General features: G+C 39.1%; 1 protein-coding gene across 3 annotated transcripts in view; it reads right to left on the reverse strand.

The window, feature by feature from the left end:
• The window catches only part of tcf3a (transcription factor 3a), a 35,699-nt gene extending 17,997 nt beyond the window's left edge, over nt 1–17,702 (reverse strand). The window contains exons 1-7 of one of the 3 annotated variants that reach the window (XM_088085378.1): nt 17,174–17,702; nt 13,473–13,569; nt 12,424–12,496; nt 2,952–3,025; nt 1,498–1,573; nt 785–825; nt 491–626 (exon numbers count right to left, since the gene is read on the reverse strand). In XM_088085378.1, coding sequence (XP_087941504.1) covers nt 491–626; nt 785–825; nt 1,498–1,573; nt 2,952–3,025; nt 12,424–12,496; nt 13,473–13,526 — 454 coding nt within the window. In that variant the 5' untranslated portion in view covers nt 13,527–13,569; nt 17,174–17,702. The remainder of the gene's footprint in view (nt 1–490; nt 627–784; nt 826–1,497; nt 1,574–2,951; nt 3,026–12,423; nt 12,497–13,472; nt 13,570–17,173) is intronic. The other 2 variants (XM_042497196.2, XM_042497195.2) reach the window with 2 other exon arrangements.
• Between the last annotated feature and the right edge of the window lie 3,053 nt (nt 17,703–20,755).

The raw sequence follows: 20,755 nt of genomic DNA on the forward strand, positions 1-20,755 counted from the left end.
TTATGCATTTTGAAAAAGCATGCAAACATTTTATTGTAGATGTAAACAATATCAAGATTTTTGATGACACACTGTACTATGACTTTGTTTTCATGATTTTGAATGACATACAGTACACAGGGAAATCAAATAAACATGCTTTTAACTTAATGCAGGGATGACTTTACAACCACTAATGTAGGGATTCATTGATACCACCCCTCTTGCCTCAGAAATCATGCTGAATCAATCTGTCCAACTGTCTTGTGACCACTTATCAATGCCTAATCAAAAGGTATTCTAGTCCTATGTCACAACTTTACTCATTAAGAACTCACGGTGATTTCACTTTCTTTAACTTAGCAGAAGTGACACTTTTTAAAACCTCAGCAGGAGAAGTGGTGATGTACACAGACTTAAATATAGATTAGAACAAAGAGAACTTTTTTTTCTGAAACAAAATCTAATGACTGTTCAACACTCTGCTTGAAGTGATCCTTTACGGTCTTACCAACGGGCTCCTGTGAGGGTCTCCTGCGAGAGTTGCTTCCCTCATAGGACGAATAAAATTGGGGGTTGGACTTAAGGCCAGACGGGGAGAGGGCGTCAGGACTGGGCATGGGCATCTCACTGGGCATGAAGCCCGGCTAAAGATGGTGGGAAAAAAAGCACAAGCTCATTTAGCATAAAAAGAAAATCAGTATCATTAAATTCAGAATGATATAGAAAAGAAAACTGTCAGACAGACAGAATTTCAATAAAAGAGCATGATGACAAACAGGGACAGGGTGATACTTCTGACTACCTGTGTTGCAAATGACGAGTACGCTCCACGCTCAGCCTTTCCTGTTAGGAGAAAGGAATATAAAATGAGGTCATGATCATGAAAATTGGGCTTTTATGTTAATATTAAATCACAATCTGCCCATTCCCTCTTTCTCCATTTGGGTGCCCCCCATCTGCTGTGAGTGTATATGATGATGTGTGGTATTTATGGCTGTGGACAGCAAAACAACAACAAATTGGCCCATTATAAATGGTTCAGGGGCAATTGTGCCAAACCTCTGTCCCCTCCCCTGACAGTTAAACAGAGGAGAGCTATAGGCTACCGTTGTCCCAGGGGAGAGCCTTGTTTGTGCATGGGTGCCCTTTACATCCCCCCACCCCCTCCCGCCTTGAACACACAAACTGCAACAACAACATACGAAAGAACCCCTCCTCCACATCCTCCCTGATTACCTTGCTCCCTTCATCCGTTGCCACTAAACATAAATATGGCTTGCCCTAAAGAGGCACATCAGTGTCAAACCTATGAATGACTGCAAACAAACAACCTATTGTGTTGGTTCAGTCACACAGTCCATTGATATTAACTTGAGTGAGCATGTTCTTCTGTCAATAAGTCCTATTATTGGAAACAACAGCCCCAAATGCCCCTGATTCTCTTTGGGTTTTTAAAAAAGGCGATGTGAAAGTTGTGGTGTGCTTCAAAAGCTCAATTCAATTAATCTTTCTTACCAACAATCCCTGATCCATACAGTGGGGCAGAGGCAAGGCCCTCTTGCTCACTATAAAGGCCTTGTTCTCCATAACCCTGAGGAAAAAACAGCAGAGACATTAGGGACATAAAAATAGAAACAAATAAACAAAGAGTAAATAAATGACACAAATATTTAACACCCCTTTCACATCAAAGTGGCTATGTAAGAAAATAAGATGCTATGTGTTGATGTGAGTTGGTCAAAAAAGATTAGCTCTGAGATCGTGTGCCAGACGTTGTTTTTAGGCACGTCTCACACTGCTCTGTTTTGGGATGAAAGGGTAAATATGGTATTCTTCAGCAGTTAGATAATTACTACAAGATCATTATTCGATTGTTGCAGGGATCCATAAATGGCATATACCTATATTTTTCATTTTGCATTTGGGTCCCATGAAAAAACATAGATTTTACAATGTTTAAATATGAGGGGAAATTAAGCCAAAAGTGTGGACAGGTTAACAGCTTCATTAGTACATGATCTGATCTGAGGATTGTTAATAATCGGACTAAAATATTCCAAACTCTGTCTGAAGTTTAACGGATGCAACTTGAACCAAACCCAGTTCTATAAAAATATCTATGTGTGTATATGTGTATATGCTCTTTACATCTAAGAATGTACATACGTATTTGTTCAGTGGTTCTTTATTTGTATTTTGAAAAAACAAAATAAAATAAAACAAACAGTTTAAAAAAGTGTGGACAAGGTGACATGTCTGCCAGAACGATCCTTTCGTGTGCGCAAGTTGTACGTATGAAACAAATAAATCTTGATAGATCAGTCCAGTTGCGATTTTGCACCATCCATTAAATCTAATCTTCCCGAGTTACCCCAGATACCCATTTGTGATGGGCAACAGGACCGAGATATCAGCTATCTGCAACTGGCTGATTACATAGTAATTTTTGGGCAATTTTTGTTATCTTATTTTGCTTGGTATGGGTACTTAAGGCTTTTTAGGTATTGACTGAAAAGAGATAGTTAATTAAAATAATCTGAAAACTAGTCAAGGTGGATTATTTAATGTGTGTGTGTGCGTGTGTGTTTTTCTTGTAACTTTTTACTATTTTTTTTGCTCATTTTGGGTTGCTCGTGGCCCTCCTCTGAAAATTTTCACAGAAATCAAGCCAATTTGCTCAGATTTCAAAGGGACTCGGGGTGAGGAACCAGGTGATAACTTGCTATTTACCTACTTCGAGACTGGTGCTATATCACTGAGTCAAACGCAGGTTGAAAACTTAATAATCCCATATCATAAATTGTGTGTGAATGTGGTTGTCACGGCAATCTAGCAGCTCTCAGCGCTGCTAGATTGCAGTGAATGTATGTACATTCTTAGATGTAAATGACATGATCGCCAAACGCTGTGTTGCGTTGAATAGCATCTACACAGTCAGATTCTGTATCGTAAGTGAGGATAAAACGTACCCTTCCCTGGTGGAAAGATGGACTGTTCTGTTCTCCTGCCCCCCAGGGACTGGACCCACTCCTGTCATCTAAACCTGTAAGACAAAGAACTGGATTAGGCCTGTTAACCACGAAAAGGAAGGCACATTCTTAACAAGGACTTACACTCAGGCTTTGCAAAACTAAATCTAATTTCAGTGAATGCTGAAGTTGACCTGCTTTGATACAGGTTTTTTAGGCTGCTCAAAGTAACCTCAATTGAAGAGCTTCACTTCACAGCTCACACAGAGACAGCATAGTGACAGCGCTGTCACATAGCGTGGATATGAGCTGTAGGAAGTTTGAATAATTAACACCCAGTATGAGGCTCCCAGAATCATCCTCGACATTCTTCATTCTCCCACTCCACTCCTTTACATTTTCCATGGCAACAGTCATTCGTCCCCCATCTATTTTCTCACACTTGGCCTACACCTTCGCCGTAACACAGACGCATGCTGAAGGTCTCAGTCCTTTGTAGCTGACACACGTTATCCCTGGCCGGAGTATTCAGGCTTTCACAGAGGTGAACGTGTTTGAAAGGAGCGATTTTAAAGATTGGTGAAGCAGAAATTCCTGCCCGTCCCCTTTCTCTCAATCTCCTCTCGAACTGCAACACAGCATCTCTGGGGGAAAGCTGAAGCTTAATTGCGTACTGATTTGCATAATTGTGCATATTAATGAAGCTCAGCGCTATGAATATTCATATTTTTGTTTTGTTGTCTAATTAAAAAGCGGAGAGGAGAGAGGGGAGGGGAGGGGGGCTAGAATCATGACAGGATCAGCAGTAGAACAGACTGATGGGTCCACAGCGCTGAGAGCTGCTAGATTGCCGTGACAACTGTGATCTATACACACGACACCAGCAGAATAAGAGATGAAGGAGGCAATGTCTTGTCCCCTCTCTATGGCTGACTGTCAATCTCCACGTCAATCAAAGACGATAAAGAAAATGCATGAACTGTTTCTTTCCGCTATAAGTCCAAAGCTCCAGACAAGAAAAGGCCCCAATTCAATGTTTTGTGTTTCCAGACTGCATTATGCTTTTCTTGACAGTTTTGTTACCAATACTAAATTCAAGTAAGCCAGTAATTGCAAAATTAAATTGTCAGACATATGTGGAAAAAAAAAAGCTTTCATTTTTGGGGAAACATTTCATCTGCCTCACACCTACATTACCATGCAAGGCTCCTGCTCTTTTTCTCGGGATCATTTTACAGGACTGCTGGTTATTTTAATTGATGATCTAACTGGTTTGACAAACAAGAGCCCTTTATACACAAAGACTGTGCTATAGGGGCATTAGAAGTCCCTTCTTTACGCCTCTTTTGCATCTTTACACAGAGCCAAACAACGTCGGCATAGTGTGGGATTTTAAATGGCACGCCCGCCATCTGGGAATTAAAAAAGGCGTGATGTGACAACACATCTTCCTTCAGTTTGACATATAACATACTCATAGGCATTGCTTTATAAACAATAACATTGGCATAACATAGCAAAAACCATCATATATATATACACACACACATACATACAGACACCATTTTGGTGCTGTTACTACCTCCTGTGGTGACTTGAAGGCAAAACCACTCTGTCTCCACAATTCTGCGATCGTACCGTATATACAGAATGGTGAGGCAACATAACGGCCTGAAATTTCCGCCTCAAACATGCAGTATTAAAGGGGCTTTAGTCAACATCCTGCATCGTCAGGGTCAACCTTTCTCGAGCCGTGTATCAAATTGTTGTTTGAAAGACAGACATTACAAAACATGCACCTCAAAGGCATTTGGAGATGAGTGAACTGCAAACACTTCTGAACTTAACTTGTTAGTGACACATTTCCGCTGCCAACTAGCTGCATACAGCAACGTGTATCACATCACTCTATAAACGTTTCATTGGTAATGCAGCGAAGCACTAGATTTGAAATACAAAAGACATATTCCTCAAAACAGTAGACTTTTGTTTTTTATGAATATTAAAAACACTTTCAAAACATTCCATTAAATCCAAGCCATTTCCAAACCTGGAAAAAAACTTTTTTTAGGAAATCTTTAACCATGGGAACTCTTATTGTTCCTCTCTGAAAGTCTGATTTAAAAGACGTGCAGTCTATGGTTTTATCTCATAAATGATAAAGTAATCTCTTACATGCTAAGAAAATTGACCACTTGATTATAGAATAATGCAAACACACCTGCAGGTGTACAGCACTTCACTTCATTAGTACTGGTGCAGTCCCTGTGAGAGAATCGCTCATCCAAATAAGTCACTCTTCACTAACATCATTCAGAGTTTAGGCCACTTAAGTAGTAATGTCATCCAACCTGCATGTGCTATCATGTGGCGTGATTTTAGGGGTGTGTTTGACACTTTTTCACAACATAACAAAGAGCACCCTATTGAAAATACACTTATCCATAAAATATATAACTTTAACATTAATATAATCCTAAACATACCATAGCCCTTTCAGATGGCAATGTTATCCATTTTGGTGAGCTCTGATAGACGGCCTAACAGTTCATTCATCACTAAAGGAAAATGGGAGAATGCTGAAATAACTTTCACGGATAACACAAGGTTTTCCAGGGTATTTTGCTTTTTCTCAAGTTTTCCATGTGTTTTCAATGACTCGAATTTTGTCACTTTTTTCTCTCAGAACAGTCTGGAAAAAAAAACGCAAAGCACATTAGCAAGACACAAACATGTGGTATTTTTACCCTCTTGAACTACGGATTGTAAGATGTTAGAAAAAGAAATGTGAGCTGTCACATTTCATTCCACAAATAGCAGAGCGCATAACACATTTGGCAGAACACTAACACCAAACCGTATGTATGAGTTTGGGAACAACTTAAACAGAATCTATTGGATTGTGTGGAGGAAATTATGGGCGGGATAATGTCAATATTCACAGCTTAAGGAGTGGAAATATGGGATAAATGTTTAAGACATGAGTGGAAATAAGATAAACTCAGAGGGAGTAAAGGGCCATTTAAATTCATTTAAATTAACCCTAAGCCTAATTTCAGCTTGTTGACAGAATAGCTTTCATGAATCGTGACAACTCCATATAATCACATTTAACACTAAAAACCAACAGTGGGATGAGACAGTGGGTTCTATTATTGTGGCCACTGTTACGTGTATTTTTATTAATACACTGGAATAATAACTTTCCACACACAAATCTATTTGGGCTTCAGCTCCGAGAGTAAAACAATTGCATGTGGTGTATTAACATAATAGATCTGAATCACCTGGTCAGAATTACAAGGCAGGTTTATATATTATATGTCAACATGGGGATGTTACCTTGTCTGAGTAACTGCTTGATGCATGTTGTGAAAATGAACAATATGTTCCAATTTTTAATGGGACATCATTTCAGCGTTGCCAACTTAACCATTGTGCCATTGCTTTGGTGACTTTTAAGACACCTATGATAACTTTGTCACACAAAAAGTCACAGAAATGAGCTAACACCACATTAGCTATGTTAAAACACACTGAAACAACCTGCAAGGTATTCATGTATGAAAATGACATAGTTTACTTGTTCTGGTTATTTAGTGTACTTTATCAGAGAAGTCCAGAAAAACTAGGCGTGTCTGTTTTCCCCCTCAAAATTCCAACATGTAAGACCCTCTTTAAGTTGTTTTTCTGGCTTTTGTGATCTTTTCTCTGCCAATTCGGGTAGATAAATATGTCTCCATCCTCTGTTTAAAAACGCATTAACAGTATCAACATCTCTATCTAGGGTCGCATCCACCTAACCCTTAAGCCCCTATACCCCTCTTATAAATGGCAACATCATCAAATTATTATCATGTCTTTAAAAAACATGAAGCACCTGTTGGAAACACATCAATTTAATGTTCCAAACAAGCACCATGTTTGGGGTTGGATAGGGTTGTTTCCTTTCTCACCATCTCCAGCAGGGTTTCCTTGATTGAGGCATATTTTGTTGTTGTTGTTGTTATTTGTCTTTCTTTCAAGTTTTTTTTTTTCAATTTGTAATGTGTTGACTTTCTTTTATCACACTACTTCTTTGTCTTATTTGCACCTGTTATAGTTTTCGTATCTACAAAGAGTTACACTGCTGCTTGTTTAAATAAGATTGCTACAGAAGTGTCTGGTGAAAAATTGCATTTTATATGACAAAATGGCACTGAATCCTTTTTCATTTTTCCATTAGCAACACCAGAAGTGCTAAAACCATGAGATAACTATGACTAGCTCTACTCAGACAGACTACAAGGACTGGAGAGAGGAAAAATGAAGAAAAGGGTGAGTAACATCAGACAAATTCTCTGGTGAACCCCAATGCACTTCTCCCTGCATGCAACGCCCCTTTAAGCATGGCTAGTCTATAATTACACAGGAAGAGATACTGGAAACAGACAGCCAGCCTGAGTCATAGCCTTCATGAAAAAAACTCCAGCACATACATTGACCAAACTTGCAGACATGTCTTAGTTTTTACATGAACACTGCCCCAGGCACCTATAAATGAGTGTGCCGTTTGTCTACACACCTTCTTCCTTCCCTTGCCAAAGTGAGTCACACAGACACAAAGCATGATGTCAGGTCAAATCTCAAGAGAGTGAACACTGTTAATGAAATACTGAACAATGTACAATAACATAAGCCTGGCTGTTTTGACCTGTGAATCACCGGAGACTGCTCAAACACAAAAAGTATGCGCTAAACCACCTCTACAAATACAGCTTACATTAGAATATCCTAGTTCTGATACTTCATGAAACTATATACACATTTTTACAGCAATATACGACAGAAATGACAACTTTGTACAAAAACAATTTCTTGTGACTGTATGATCCTTTAGTCTTTACGATTTGCCAACACATCTGTTTATAAAAAAAAAAAAGTACATTTCATGCAAATTTCGAACTCTTCCCCTTCTGCATTTCAGCCCCTACTTAAGTTTAAAAATATTATTTTAGGATTCTCAGTTTCCAGAGACCAAAAAACGAAAGCGCGCTGGAATCACTTTAACTGACTAGTGAAAGGGTTTGAATACGCACATAAGACTCAAACAGAGATATTATCATCACTGAAGGCTCTAAAAGGGAGGTTCCCCATAGCCACACATGTTAAACCTCCACATCTTCCAAACTTTAACCATGGTGGGAAAAAAAGGCATCTAACTGACTCTATAAGGAAAACACGTGGCAGCTGCTCAGCAAACAGCAGGAACATAGTTACACTAAGTTGGTTTCTTTGAAACTAGTCATATGATAGCGCATGTTTAGGTAGGCAGAAACACAGAAAAGCCTTTAAATGACCAATTTCACTACACATAACAATAGTGCTGCATATGAAAACAGACTGACCAGAAAACTTAATGAATTTATTTATCTACAATTCTCAGGTTAATTGTCATCCTGAAACACAAACCTTTATTTACCCATATATCACACATCTACAGTGTGATGCATCAGTGTTTTTGAATTGAACTGAATCTAGAAGACAGTACTCTTTTAAATACTGTGGAGCCAAAATATAAAACATAAACTTGAACTTTTTAACAGATTCTATGTCTTTGTCCCAGTACAAAAAGAAACTTTAAATTGAGTTGATGTCAAAGAGATTCTTTTCTGTATAGATCATAGCGGTGTTGTGTGGCTGCTGTGTTTCAGTATCATACTGACTTATCTGATGATATGTTTATTTCTTTTCAGTAGTGATGATTGGGTGGATGATATGTATTGATGCTGATATTTTACTATACATCATGTTGTATTTTTAAATTTTTGTATATTTTATCCTTCTCTATAGTTGAGGTCCTTAGAAAAGCCCGTTGTTGGGTTTCTAACTTACATGCATATGTGAACAGTTATATCCCTTTTCGTTTTTTTTTCTTTATATCTAAATGTGCAGCTGAACTAAAGTAAAGACATGGATTGCAAATTGAGGTGCTTTTTTTTAAAAAATTCTTTCAGCTACATATGCTGCGCAAATAATCATCTGAATCAGCAGTACTGCTCTTACCTATCTAAGACAGGAAGTATGGCCTCATGCAACATGAAATCATTTCACAAAATTGGGAAAATATGCCTTCTTTCTACAAGTGAGGTGAGAAAACTGAACATACACAAGAACATTAAAACAACAAAAAAACAGAAAGGTAATTGCTGTTTTGAATTAACAGTTCATACATCTGCCCAGCACCTCTGTGTAGCGCCTCTGCCCACAGCATGGGTTGACTGGTACAGGATTGACTCTCTATCAAGCAGATCACAACGACCTGAGAGATGAATGTGATTGTGTCTTTACATTGCTTGTTCCGATTTGTGATGATGACGTGAAAATGCCCGACAAATATCTAAATCCAAACGTTGCACAAAGAAAAAGTACTGGGGGATTTTAATACAGTGTGCGTATCTTTTGTCTGATTCTTGCCTCAGTTTGATTGTATGATCCAGCACCTGTGAAGGTTTTTTTAGATGTGCCCTCCACTTTGCTTGTTCAAAACTTTAAACAGTCCCTGTGTCCAGCAGTTGTTCACCAAAGCAAGTCAAAACTCTGATTCAAAATTTGTGTTGATAGGCGCATTATTGAACATTGGAAGGAGCCAGACTAGCCACTACCATGCTTCCAGTCCTGATGCTAAGCTAAGCTAATTGCTTCCTGGCCCAGCTTCATAGAGTGTGTCACGCACTTATCCTCTGTAAGCTTAAAAAGGCAGCTGCTAAAAATTCCTGGTTTGCTCCTTGACAAAGAGCAGCCACTGTGGTCAACTTTAAATCCTGTCAGTAACAATATATTAGGACGGCAATGAAATTTCACAGCAAAGGAAAAAGAAGTATAAAATGTCCAAAGAAACTTTTTATACCACTCTGGCATCATAATCAACTTCTCTACTGTTCATCCACATGCTCACTATCTTCCAGCCAGTCATTGTTTTGCCAATGTGTGGCTGAGTACCAGGGAATACACTCAATGAATGGGTGGAGAACTGAAAAGTGGGGCAGAAGTGCTATACACATTTCTGTGAACCCTGTTAAACTTTCTTCCTGCTCTGAGACCAGGAGTCCACTGTAAATAACATGAAATTAAGCAGACCATGATAGCTGCTCTTTGTAGAGTAGGAAACAGCAGGGCTCCAGACAGACCAACAATCTGTCAAGTGCGACTAAACCCTGGGTGCACCTGTGTGCCTGACACTTACTGCATAGATGCATGTGATGTGGAACCAAATTCACGAGCAGAAGTTTCATCCGGAAAGCCGTACACCATTAGCAACATATGCTTAGGTCAGCACAACAAGCTGATTGGCGTGCACAAATGACATGCCAGAGCTAGGAGACCCTCCCTCAGGTTCACGATCAGCTACGACAGCACCGGAGAGAGTTGTATATGAGACGAGGACAGTGTGTCAGCATTTCAATGTTTGGTATGTGAATCGAAACACACCTAATATGCAAATGCACATTTGACGGCATCTCCAGATGCGCTGATGACCCAGGGTAATCATATATTTGTTTGTATTAAAACATCTACCGCCACAAGTAGACTGTCTATTTTTGGAGCTGGACTGTTCATTGGGTGTGTTATATAAAGTTTGGTTATTCATTGCATCACACTCTCGAAGCACAGAGCATAATTTGGGCTCAGAGCAGCAGGACATCAGGCGCACTTTAAGTGAAACTCAACTGTCTTAAAGTTTGCATTCACTCAAAGCAGCTGCTCCTCTCATCCATTGATCTGATCAGCTCTGAGTGGATCCACAGATCAATTAACCATCCCAAAAGTCACAAAAAGCTGCTGAGTTAAAAAAAGAAAAAGAAAGAACAAAAAGCTCAACTTATTATATACGCACATGTAGGTGCAAGGCAATCAAAACACAGCATACATGAAGAAAAAAGTAACGCCTGCACACTTTTGTGACGTGTGTGCAGGTGTTGCTTTTTTCCTCATGTACCCTTACTTTTTGTAAGGAAAATATTTCACCAATGTTGCCATTAGCCAAAAACTCACTTCAGTCTCCTGCAAAAAGATTTTTCTGTCTTTGACATTGGCACTACTTTATGTTCAAATTAAATGAAAAACCGTATGCATCTCTTTTTCCCCTGCTGTCCCATACTCGCACCGAACCATCATGACTCCTAAACTAGGGTATGAACAAAGCCATTACTTCAGTGTTCTGTTACATCCTGAGTTTAGATATTATCAAAAAGTTAGTTTGGAGAACTATTCATTTTTTACAGTCAGAGAGGGTGAGTATTTGATAATAAAAGGATAGATTTTGGGTGGAGTATGATTTTTAAACTGAGGGACAATGCCATGGGCAGCCGTTGGATTGATAACATCAGCGTGTCTCTTTTGTAAGCACACACCTTGCTGTGACAAAAGAACATGTAAGTGGCCCTCAAATGAATAGAAGAAATAGAGCCCCGTATACCCCACCCAGCCACCACTTGTCTTGTCTTTCATCTTTGGTGCAATATCCTGTTTCATTTCTATCACCGGCCGAGAGACCTACTGCACTTGAAGAGATGCGAGGGTGACGGAGACAGGTTCATGTTGGGCAAGTGGGTCTGCTACAGCGGTAATAGAGATGGATGGTAGACATATTTAAAAGCTAACCACTTTTAGTGTGTGACAGCAATACAAAAGGGCACAGAGACACTGAAAATAAAACAGTCTAATCTTGAGTATAACGATGCCTGCAAACATGTCCTAAAGCTAACTTAAGGGCTAGGCTGGTAAAGTTGGTGAAGATGGATGATAACTCCAGGTGAAAATGAGTTATGTAAAGAAGTAGGGTAGGAGATTGCAGGACAAGGGAAAACACTTGAGATTAATTGGGCTGTTCCCATCAACCCCCACCCTCTGCCTTTGTCCTGAAGTGATTGAATGGTAACAGCTGAGAAGGTGAGGGAAGGGACACCTGCAAGGCGAGGATGAGGAAGTGTTGAGGAGATGACGCTTGTTCTACATAACATGAAATAACCCGACAATCTTGCCTGAGGTTACTGTTACTGTTACTGTTAATAATCTGTGATCTGAGATACAATTCATGCGAGCAAGTGAAGAACAGGAGCAAGTTTCCTTTCTGTTACCCTTCAAAACACTATCAATGAATACAGAGTAGTTAGACAACAAGAAGCTCTAAGGGCCTGTAACTACCACGCTTTATGGTCAGGAGCTGTACTAGGGAGCATTTCAAACCTGTAAGGCCTTTTCAGCTTTACTTTCAGGTGAGAGGAAGGAATGAAAAGAGATTTTTTTTCTTAGTCATATTATTTGTCTGACATTTCTTTTCTTTTTAAATCAAAATAATCAAAACTGTAAGAAAAACACAGTCAATGTATTAGGAAGGCAAAAAAATAGAAAGTCAGGAAAACATAGTAAATGAGAAAGACTGGAAATTGTAGAAAAACTAAAGAAAAAGAAGAGGATGTTTTTGTCTTACCTGAACCTGAAAACTGACTGCTGCCGAGAGTAGTCGGCCGGTTCTTGCCGTTTGAAACTGGAGGCTCAAACATCTGAAATGAGAGACATTATACTGTATGCTGTGGTCCATCTAACATTTTGCTGAGTTGTATCCTCTTCACTTGTGCAAAGGTTGATTTGGTGGAAAGTCAAACTATCCTACCATGTACTCTATCCTGTTCAGTCATAAGCTACAAGGGGCATGAAGCAGGCTTGGGCAGCATCTGACTAAAGTATACCAGGATATTTAAAAATCCCAAAGTTATGTTTTTCAATACCTTTCTTCGGTCTCTTCTAGTGGAACACACAGCTGAGGTGAAAGACACCTTGACAGTTAGTGGTGGAGGGATAAGTTACAGGACTGTAAACAGCTGATGGCCAGCAGCGGCACATTTACATCTAACTTGATGAATTAAGGATGTATTTTGACCAAACCGGAGCTGGTGATTGTTGAAACAATGGACTTACATACTAACTTACTAGCAAGAGTAAACAAAAAGGCTTGGGTGAGTTTCATTTTATGTCTGTCGATAACGAAGTGTGTTTTATGATGAGTTAACAGGGCAATTAAGCCTTGTTAGTCTTTGATGAACGAGAGAAAGTTGAATTCAAAAGGTGTACAATTGTATTCCTCAGTTTAATAAGGAAGACAGGTGTGAGGATATAAGTTTTCTTAATGTTTTGTGGGTTTCTATTGTGTAAGTAGCACATTGGGGTTGCCATCATATACCATAAACCCCAGTAAAATTTGAGGAAGGTATGAAATATTACATACCACCCAAGCCTAGCATAAGGCAATCTACACATGCCAGCTTTGACTGAGTGACTGCTAAAATTAACGCGACACAACAAAGGTCCATTCTTCAAACCTTGACCGACTGGCCCATTCATGGTTGCCCAATATTCATTCACATTTCAACCTGCCTGACAACTTTTCAGGACTTACTATAAAAGTTCATTTGTAACTGAGAACATAATGAACCGTTAAGGATGCATTTTCAGATCAAGCAATCTTCAAAATGATCTTACCGCACTAAAATCCAGCAAGTCGTTGAGCTCCTTGTCTGTTTCCACTGCAGCCATTCTCTGCTGCTGTTCACTTGGCCCTTTCAGTCTCAGCAAGCGACTACAAGTAGAGGGGAGGAGAACATGAGTATATATTGTCTGTTTATGAGATGGTTGACTACTAGCTACATCTTCCCAAAGTCAAGTATCACAGTAATTTTCCACACCTCAATAATGTGACAACATTGTGACTTTTCATGTTTTCTACACAATAAACAAAACAAAGGGAGGGTGATATATGTTAAAAGAAATATATGGATATATAAACCAAGCAGTTGATGCAATTACTGTTTTTACTCTGCATTAATTAATGTTATTTTACAGCCTTTAATATTTCCCAATTTCTTTTACAAATTAGGCCTTATTTTACTGTTTTGTTCTTCGTGCGTTTATGGTCGAGTTGTAGTTAAGCCGTTATGTAATGCCAGAGGCAACTGGACATTAGAGGTTCCTTCCGTTTCACTTACAAATAAGTGGTTTACAAAATATAGTTAAACGCAAAACTTGTTTGAACTCGTCTGAGTGGCGTTGTTGCCTCTACCGTTGTAAAGTCATGTTTAATGGTGCTGTTGTGTCCCCATATCTCAACAAAGAATCTAGTAAATATAAAGTGGTCACAACCAATAGGAATGGTGGCAAAAGTTAAGAGAAAAAGAAGAAGAAAAATCATTTTTTAAGGTATTATAAGACTAAGCCTTCACTCAGACTCAGGTAATCTTTCTGCCATTTATAGTAAAATCTGAATAACTTATGCCTACATCGTAATAAAGAATTACCTCTGTTATAGTACTTTTTCACAAGATCATCAGACTATTGAAGAACACTGAAAAAACTGTCAGTATTAAGAGTTTCAATGGTAGCCCACATCTAACATGGGTGACCATGTTTGAGCCACAGGCCACACTGCACTCGTTGTTAGTCGGGTCCTGGACTCAGGCAGCTTCCTCCACCTCAAAAACCAACCTGCTCTAAAAGCTCTTTTGAAAATCTTGAGTATTAACAAGACATGTCAAACTCTTCAATAGGAAATAAAGTGTATGAACAGCCTCTTTAAAATGCAGATCCAGACAGTGTGTGTAAAACATCTACGTAAGAATCATTTCTAGAAACGCTTTGCAATACAAAAGCACTGGAGTAAATACCAGCTGGGGGAAATCATAATGTTGTGATTTTGTTTGTACTCAGAAGTGTTGATTAAATTCAGAGTTCAATTTCAAGGCTGCAGTTTGTGATGCAGTCAAGCAAATATACAATTAACTGCATTTCAGTTGATATTGTTGGGGGTTGACTTGTGGCCACTGTTCTTCTAAGCTTTCTCACTTTATTATGAGTTACAGCAATATTGTTTGAATTACTGCAATAGTTAAGACTGCACAAGTGCATATAATGTCCAATAATTAGAAAAATAAAAAACACTGGCAAACTGTGTTGCCAAAAGTGTTACCAAAACTAACATAACATCTTAGTTATAAAGTCTTAGGGTTATTTAAATTACAATAACTATAACTTTATACAATTTTAAAACTGAATTAATATTTTTTTTTAGTCTGTCAACAAAAGCTGACCATAGTAAAGTCCTCCAAATAATCTAGTGGATTGTGATGTATTTTGTTCCATGTTTTGTTTTGTTGCAAGCGGTAAGTTCAGTGAAGACAGGGAACAAAAAGCCAAAAATAACAAGCATATAGTCTCTTCAACAATTTACACAATCAGTTGGGGGTTAAAATCTGTCTGAGTCATTACCTCAAATATATATCTGCGAGATGTTCCTGAGAAGGTTTCACTTCTACCACTTGAATAACTCAGTATCATTTTCAGGGTATGACCAAAGATTCACTTTTAGTCTAAATAATATACAGAACAGAAACACACAAACGTTTCGGTAATTTGAGCTTCTTGTGGCAACTTCATAAGTATTACCAGGAGTATGTATGTATGTGTGAGCATGTGGCAATATTTTATTGATATATATAATTATTACCATTGCCAATAAAAATTTAACCTTTGGTACCCTACTACAATGATAAAATCACATGCTTTTTCAGTCCACTAGATACATGCTGCTGCAATAAAAACTGACTGAAGTGAGATGAACAGACTGAAAACTTTATCTTATTAGATAATGATGACCATGTTTGTCTTGAATCTGCAGTTGAAGAAGGTACATATATCAAGGTATATGTCATCGCAATACTCAGTATACGAAAAACATTGAAAATTGCAATAATGTTGTATCTTACCAAAATATGATAAGATTGTATCAAGTGACTTTGGTGGTTCCCATTGCTACGTATTACCCATCACATTCAAATATGTCTATTTTATACTAACGTTGTAGGCATTACAGGAGTGCTACTTGTCTTGTAAATACTGGGAGTAAATTCACTTCTTTGTTTATAATCAAGTCAAACCAGGACAACACCAACAATGAATAATTTGTACAAATAACATCTGCATCCGATTCTTAGGCCATGAAAGGATGCAAGCCTAACAGGAAAAAACATGGTAAACAATGATAATACGTGTAATAATCAAACAATTAACGACTGATGAGAAATGTATTATTACATAAGAACAATCCAAAATAGTTTGGCACTACATAATGTAGTCATTTCAGTCTCTCACTGAGCTGAGGTCAAAATGGGGGATAAGAGTTTAGCCCCTCCTAACAAATGGAAGTTGTATACGCTTGTCTTGAGCACCCCCACCTCCGGCCTGCCCATTTGGAGAAAAGTTTGACGGCAGATACACCCACATTACAAATCATACCTGGGCGACAAATACGAGAAAACCTGTGATCGAAAGGCTGTGTTTTCCTGGTTCATCGGTGGGTAAAAACCCTGCGGGGCGTTTAAAAGGGCCTAAAAACCTGTTGCCTGCCCCTCACGTCGAGCAGGAGAATGGGGCACTAATGAACACAAAGACTCGGGGCACCAAAGTTTCACTTAGACGGTCCAAAAGCAACAAAATAAGACTAAAAAGTCAAAATTTCATACAATAATTGCCCAAAGTGTATTCCAAATAAAGCAGGGTGGATGGAGTTAAACAAGACTTAAGCTGCATTTTTTTGTTCCTTGTTAGTTTTGGTTTGTTGTTGTTGGTGGACGGTAAAAAAAAAAATAACACTTAAGTAAGAATGTTAACAGCCTAATTTAGTGCTGTGTAGCTACCAACAGTGACTTAAGCTACATTAAAGAAACTCTGACATCTTGATACCAATAGAAAAGATGTCAGCCACAACCAGGAGCGTTACCGTTAGCTTGAAACAAACCGACAACGTATGTGTACATTTAACAGCTAACTTCATGTTTTAGAAAAACGACATAATCACTGGTAAGTTACTACCGACAGCACAATCCCGTGTGGGGGGCGAAGTCAGTCCGGCAGTATGCTAATGTGGTGTAACGTTATAGCCCACTGAAGTGAACAAAGAAAGCTTTTCCAGCACACATAAGCTACTAATACTCGTTATAGTAATAACGCTGCAAGCTCGCTGAGGCCGAGGGGACGAAAATCCAAGACCCCGCTTTTCCCGGCTGTGGCACTCGGTTACAACTTGAACGATGCGCTTAAAACTTGATTATTGCTCATGTAACAACGCGACAGACGACTTCTATCTGACATGCATTAGCTTGCTATGTATGTGCATTTATCCAAATATTTACCTGGGTTCAATTGTGTGGCATCCAAGAGGGAGAAATCGACGGCCGCAGTACAGAGAAAAACAAAGTTAGGGATAGGATCCTTCCCCCCGTGGTCCGGACTGTGGGCTTGATGAAAATAAGGGAGAGACAATACGAACACCACTGCTCCGTCGCCTCGTGTCGTTGTCGTCCTCGTCACGAAAACATAACCCGAACCATAACTCTTACTTCGCTCCGTCTCCTTTTTGTTAGAGAAAATGTAACCATTTCATTTTCCAAGTAGACATTTTAACAGCCTCCACATTGTCGGTACCAATGAAGTAGGTATCACTCCGCAGCACAGCCTACGGGGGGACATGGACGCTGAAACATCAACGATGTCCAATGGCGACTTTAAAGGGTGTAACCACACAAAGCAGGTGCCAAGGATCTTTTTAGAGACGCGGCGATTATCTTAATAGTGCAAAATGTCACTGTTTCGTGGCTGTAAACGGGACACAAAATGAACGGAGTAGCGAATCCCGGGGACCTATGTCGATTGGCGGATGAGGACAGCGGAAAGCCCAACAGCCAGTAGAAGATGGAATGATAATATGAAGAGGGAGGACCAATTGGATACGACCAAAATTTGATTGGCACGTGGGACGCCCAAATATATTTCCTCATCAACCTTTAGGGCAGTCTCATTTTGCCTACGGGTTGCCTGCGTTTTAATTTTGCTCTCGAGCAGTGCCTGCGCTACAAAAAATAATCGCGTGTGTGCCAAAGCGAGATGGGAGTGCACCACAATCACTTATGATAAACATGGACAATAAAGTTTCTATTAGAGCGGGCTGTAATTGGTCATTTTGTCTAAATTCGTGTCCAAAAATATCAGATTATGTGGTGACCTTGCTATGAATAAATTCCACAATGAGCAATATATAGGCTATATTTGATAATAGGTTCAATACTGTAATAATAACTATCATCACCCTTTTTGTACAATAGTTTAGTCCTGTGGTTGAGGAAAACACATGATTAATGAATACATGCTTTAAAAGCATGTATGATAATTGCAAGTCCCATGAAATAATTTATATAGGAGTGCATTTTGTAAGGTTAATAAAAATTAGGATTTTTTCCCCCCTTTTTTGTACCGTTACATGTTTTTATGAATGTTTTTGAATATTATAATTTTATATTTTTGTGATTATTGGGAGAGTTGGGTAACATGGATATGGGTGGTGATACTCATAATCTATATGAGCACCTGCTTTTCACCTGTATCAGGTTGAAAGGGTTAGTGGGTTGCCTTTTTTTTTTTTTGACCCAACTTTCTTTGTTTACTGTGATTGTTTTGATTGTTTGAGTTTGTGTGCATTACAATAAATTGATTTATTTTCATTAATAGATTTATTTAACATATTTGTCGGATCTCAGGGAATTTAAAACATGTAAACCAGGCTAAACTTCAGCCTCTTAGCAACTTTTAGTTTGTTTCCTGCAGTTGCTACAATGATATTTGAGGTTTTTTTAAATAGTGGAGGGTATATGCTAATATACATGGTACACCCACTTCTTGTGCTGGTTGTTTACACATCTATCATCTATCAGCCAAAAAGCCATTGAAGAATATTTGAGAGCGTATCCACCTCCTCCACTGTAACCTAGTTGAACACCAAACTCAGTGGTGTAGTGGAGGGTATATGCAGGTATACGAGGTATACCCATCTCTTTTCCTGACAAATTACAGTATGCCCACCTGTAATCCAAAAAATAATTGGCATATATATACCCACTTCCCCCTCTGTAACCTATCAATTGACCTAGTAGTACATCCAACTCAGTGGTGTAGTGGAGGGTGTATGTGGGTGTATGGGGTATACCCACCTCTTTTGCTGGTTGTTAACACACCTGTAAGCTGAAATGCCACAGGAGTATATTAGAGGGTATGTCCACTACCTTCTGAGTATCCAACCCAATGATCTTAATAGTACATACAACTTAGTAGCATAATGGAAGGTATATGTAGGTATACAGGATATACCCAACTCCTTACCTGGTTGTTTACACACCTATCAGCCAAAAAGCCACAAACTCACTTCCTCTGTTACCTACCCATCGACCTATTAGTACACCCACCTCAGTGGTAAAGTGTGTATAAGCAGGTATACAGGAAATACCCATTCCTTGTTCTGGACATTTACAGTATACCCACCTATCAGCCAAAAGTCAATGGAAAATAAAGGAGAGTATACCCACTTCCCCCACTAGTAGTGCACCCAACTCATCAACTACCACTACGTCACCATTTTAAGCTGAGGTTTAAATATGTGTTTAGGGGGGAACAAAAACATCTGCTGTTAGAAAATGAGTGCAACATGTGTGGATGCATGACTGTGAGCTTTCGTATGCATGGAAGAGAGAAAGAAAGTGGTAGAAAAAAAAGTAATGGTACAGCTACTTCCTTTGGTTGGAATCAAAAGAGTTTGCATGAGCCAGCATCAAACTCATAAAAATGGCCTGGCTGCTGTTTTCTCATGAATTGTACCTCGGTGGTTATGTAAACAAGACTGCAGCGTTTGTTTTGAGACTTTCTAAAGAAAACCTCAACTGGTTTAAGGGGAAACAACCTAAATAACATCTGTGCTGGCCTTTACGAGAAAACTCAGCCATCCACTTTGTGGTTCACACACACACACACACACACACACACACACACACACACACACACACACACACACACACACACACACACACACACACACACATGCTTAGCATGCTTTGCACACATGCTACCAAAGCATACACCTGTATGTCATTAACGTGGGTCTAAAGACTGGTTATCGTTTTGGGACTAAATAAATGTATAAAATGTACAATGGTGTAGTTTATTTTACCACGGGAACAGTTAATGCATGCTTTAAAGACAGATGCTGTTATTGTGTTAAGGGGAACATCTCAGCTGTATAATTTTTCCAACAGGTTGAGGAACATTCAGCAGTGTGAGCAGATCAACCTCATTATGACAAAACAGGTCTCATGTCACAGATTCACTCGAGAAGCTCCTGCAGTACACCTGGGGAAAGATGGCGCATGCATTTGCCATGGAAGTGATCATATCGCGGCTCCACACCAAACATCAAACAGTGTTAGCTTTGTTGCCTTTTAAAAAGTAGGACAAACAGCATGGAGGCAAAACAACATCAAGGTTGTACGATAGGTGCGAGACACACAAAAAAGCTATATTTAGAGTGGAACTCCATTTTCCTATCCCCCAAAGTGTGCACCCTCCTCTCCGCCCACTCTTTCCTGGGCTCTCTCTTCCTTTAGACGAACACCATATCTTTGTAAATGGGTTACCCCCATGCAGCCACCCACGCATCAGGTACAGTATGAAAACCTGGGGCATCCTGTTATGACTTCTGGTTTCCTGTTTCCTGTAAAAAATACAGCCCCCTCTTTCTCACACACACATATGCAAACACACTCATGTTCTCCACCACTCGTCTCACACTAAACAGAGCAGGCCTGGGATCAGCTGCTAACACCCCATTCCAAATATATTGTGTTATTGCTTGTAATCCTGGCTCAGGTATTTGGGAATGTATTCAAAATATA

Source organism: Plectropomus leopardus, chromosome 12 (genome assembly GCF_026936395.1).
Source record: "Plectropomus leopardus strain MGB_pleo_1.0 chromosome 12, ASM2693639v1, whole genome shotgun sequence".
In the NCBI taxonomy this organism is placed as follows: domain Eukaryota; kingdom Metazoa; phylum Chordata; class Actinopteri; order Perciformes; family Serranidae; genus Plectropomus; species Plectropomus leopardus.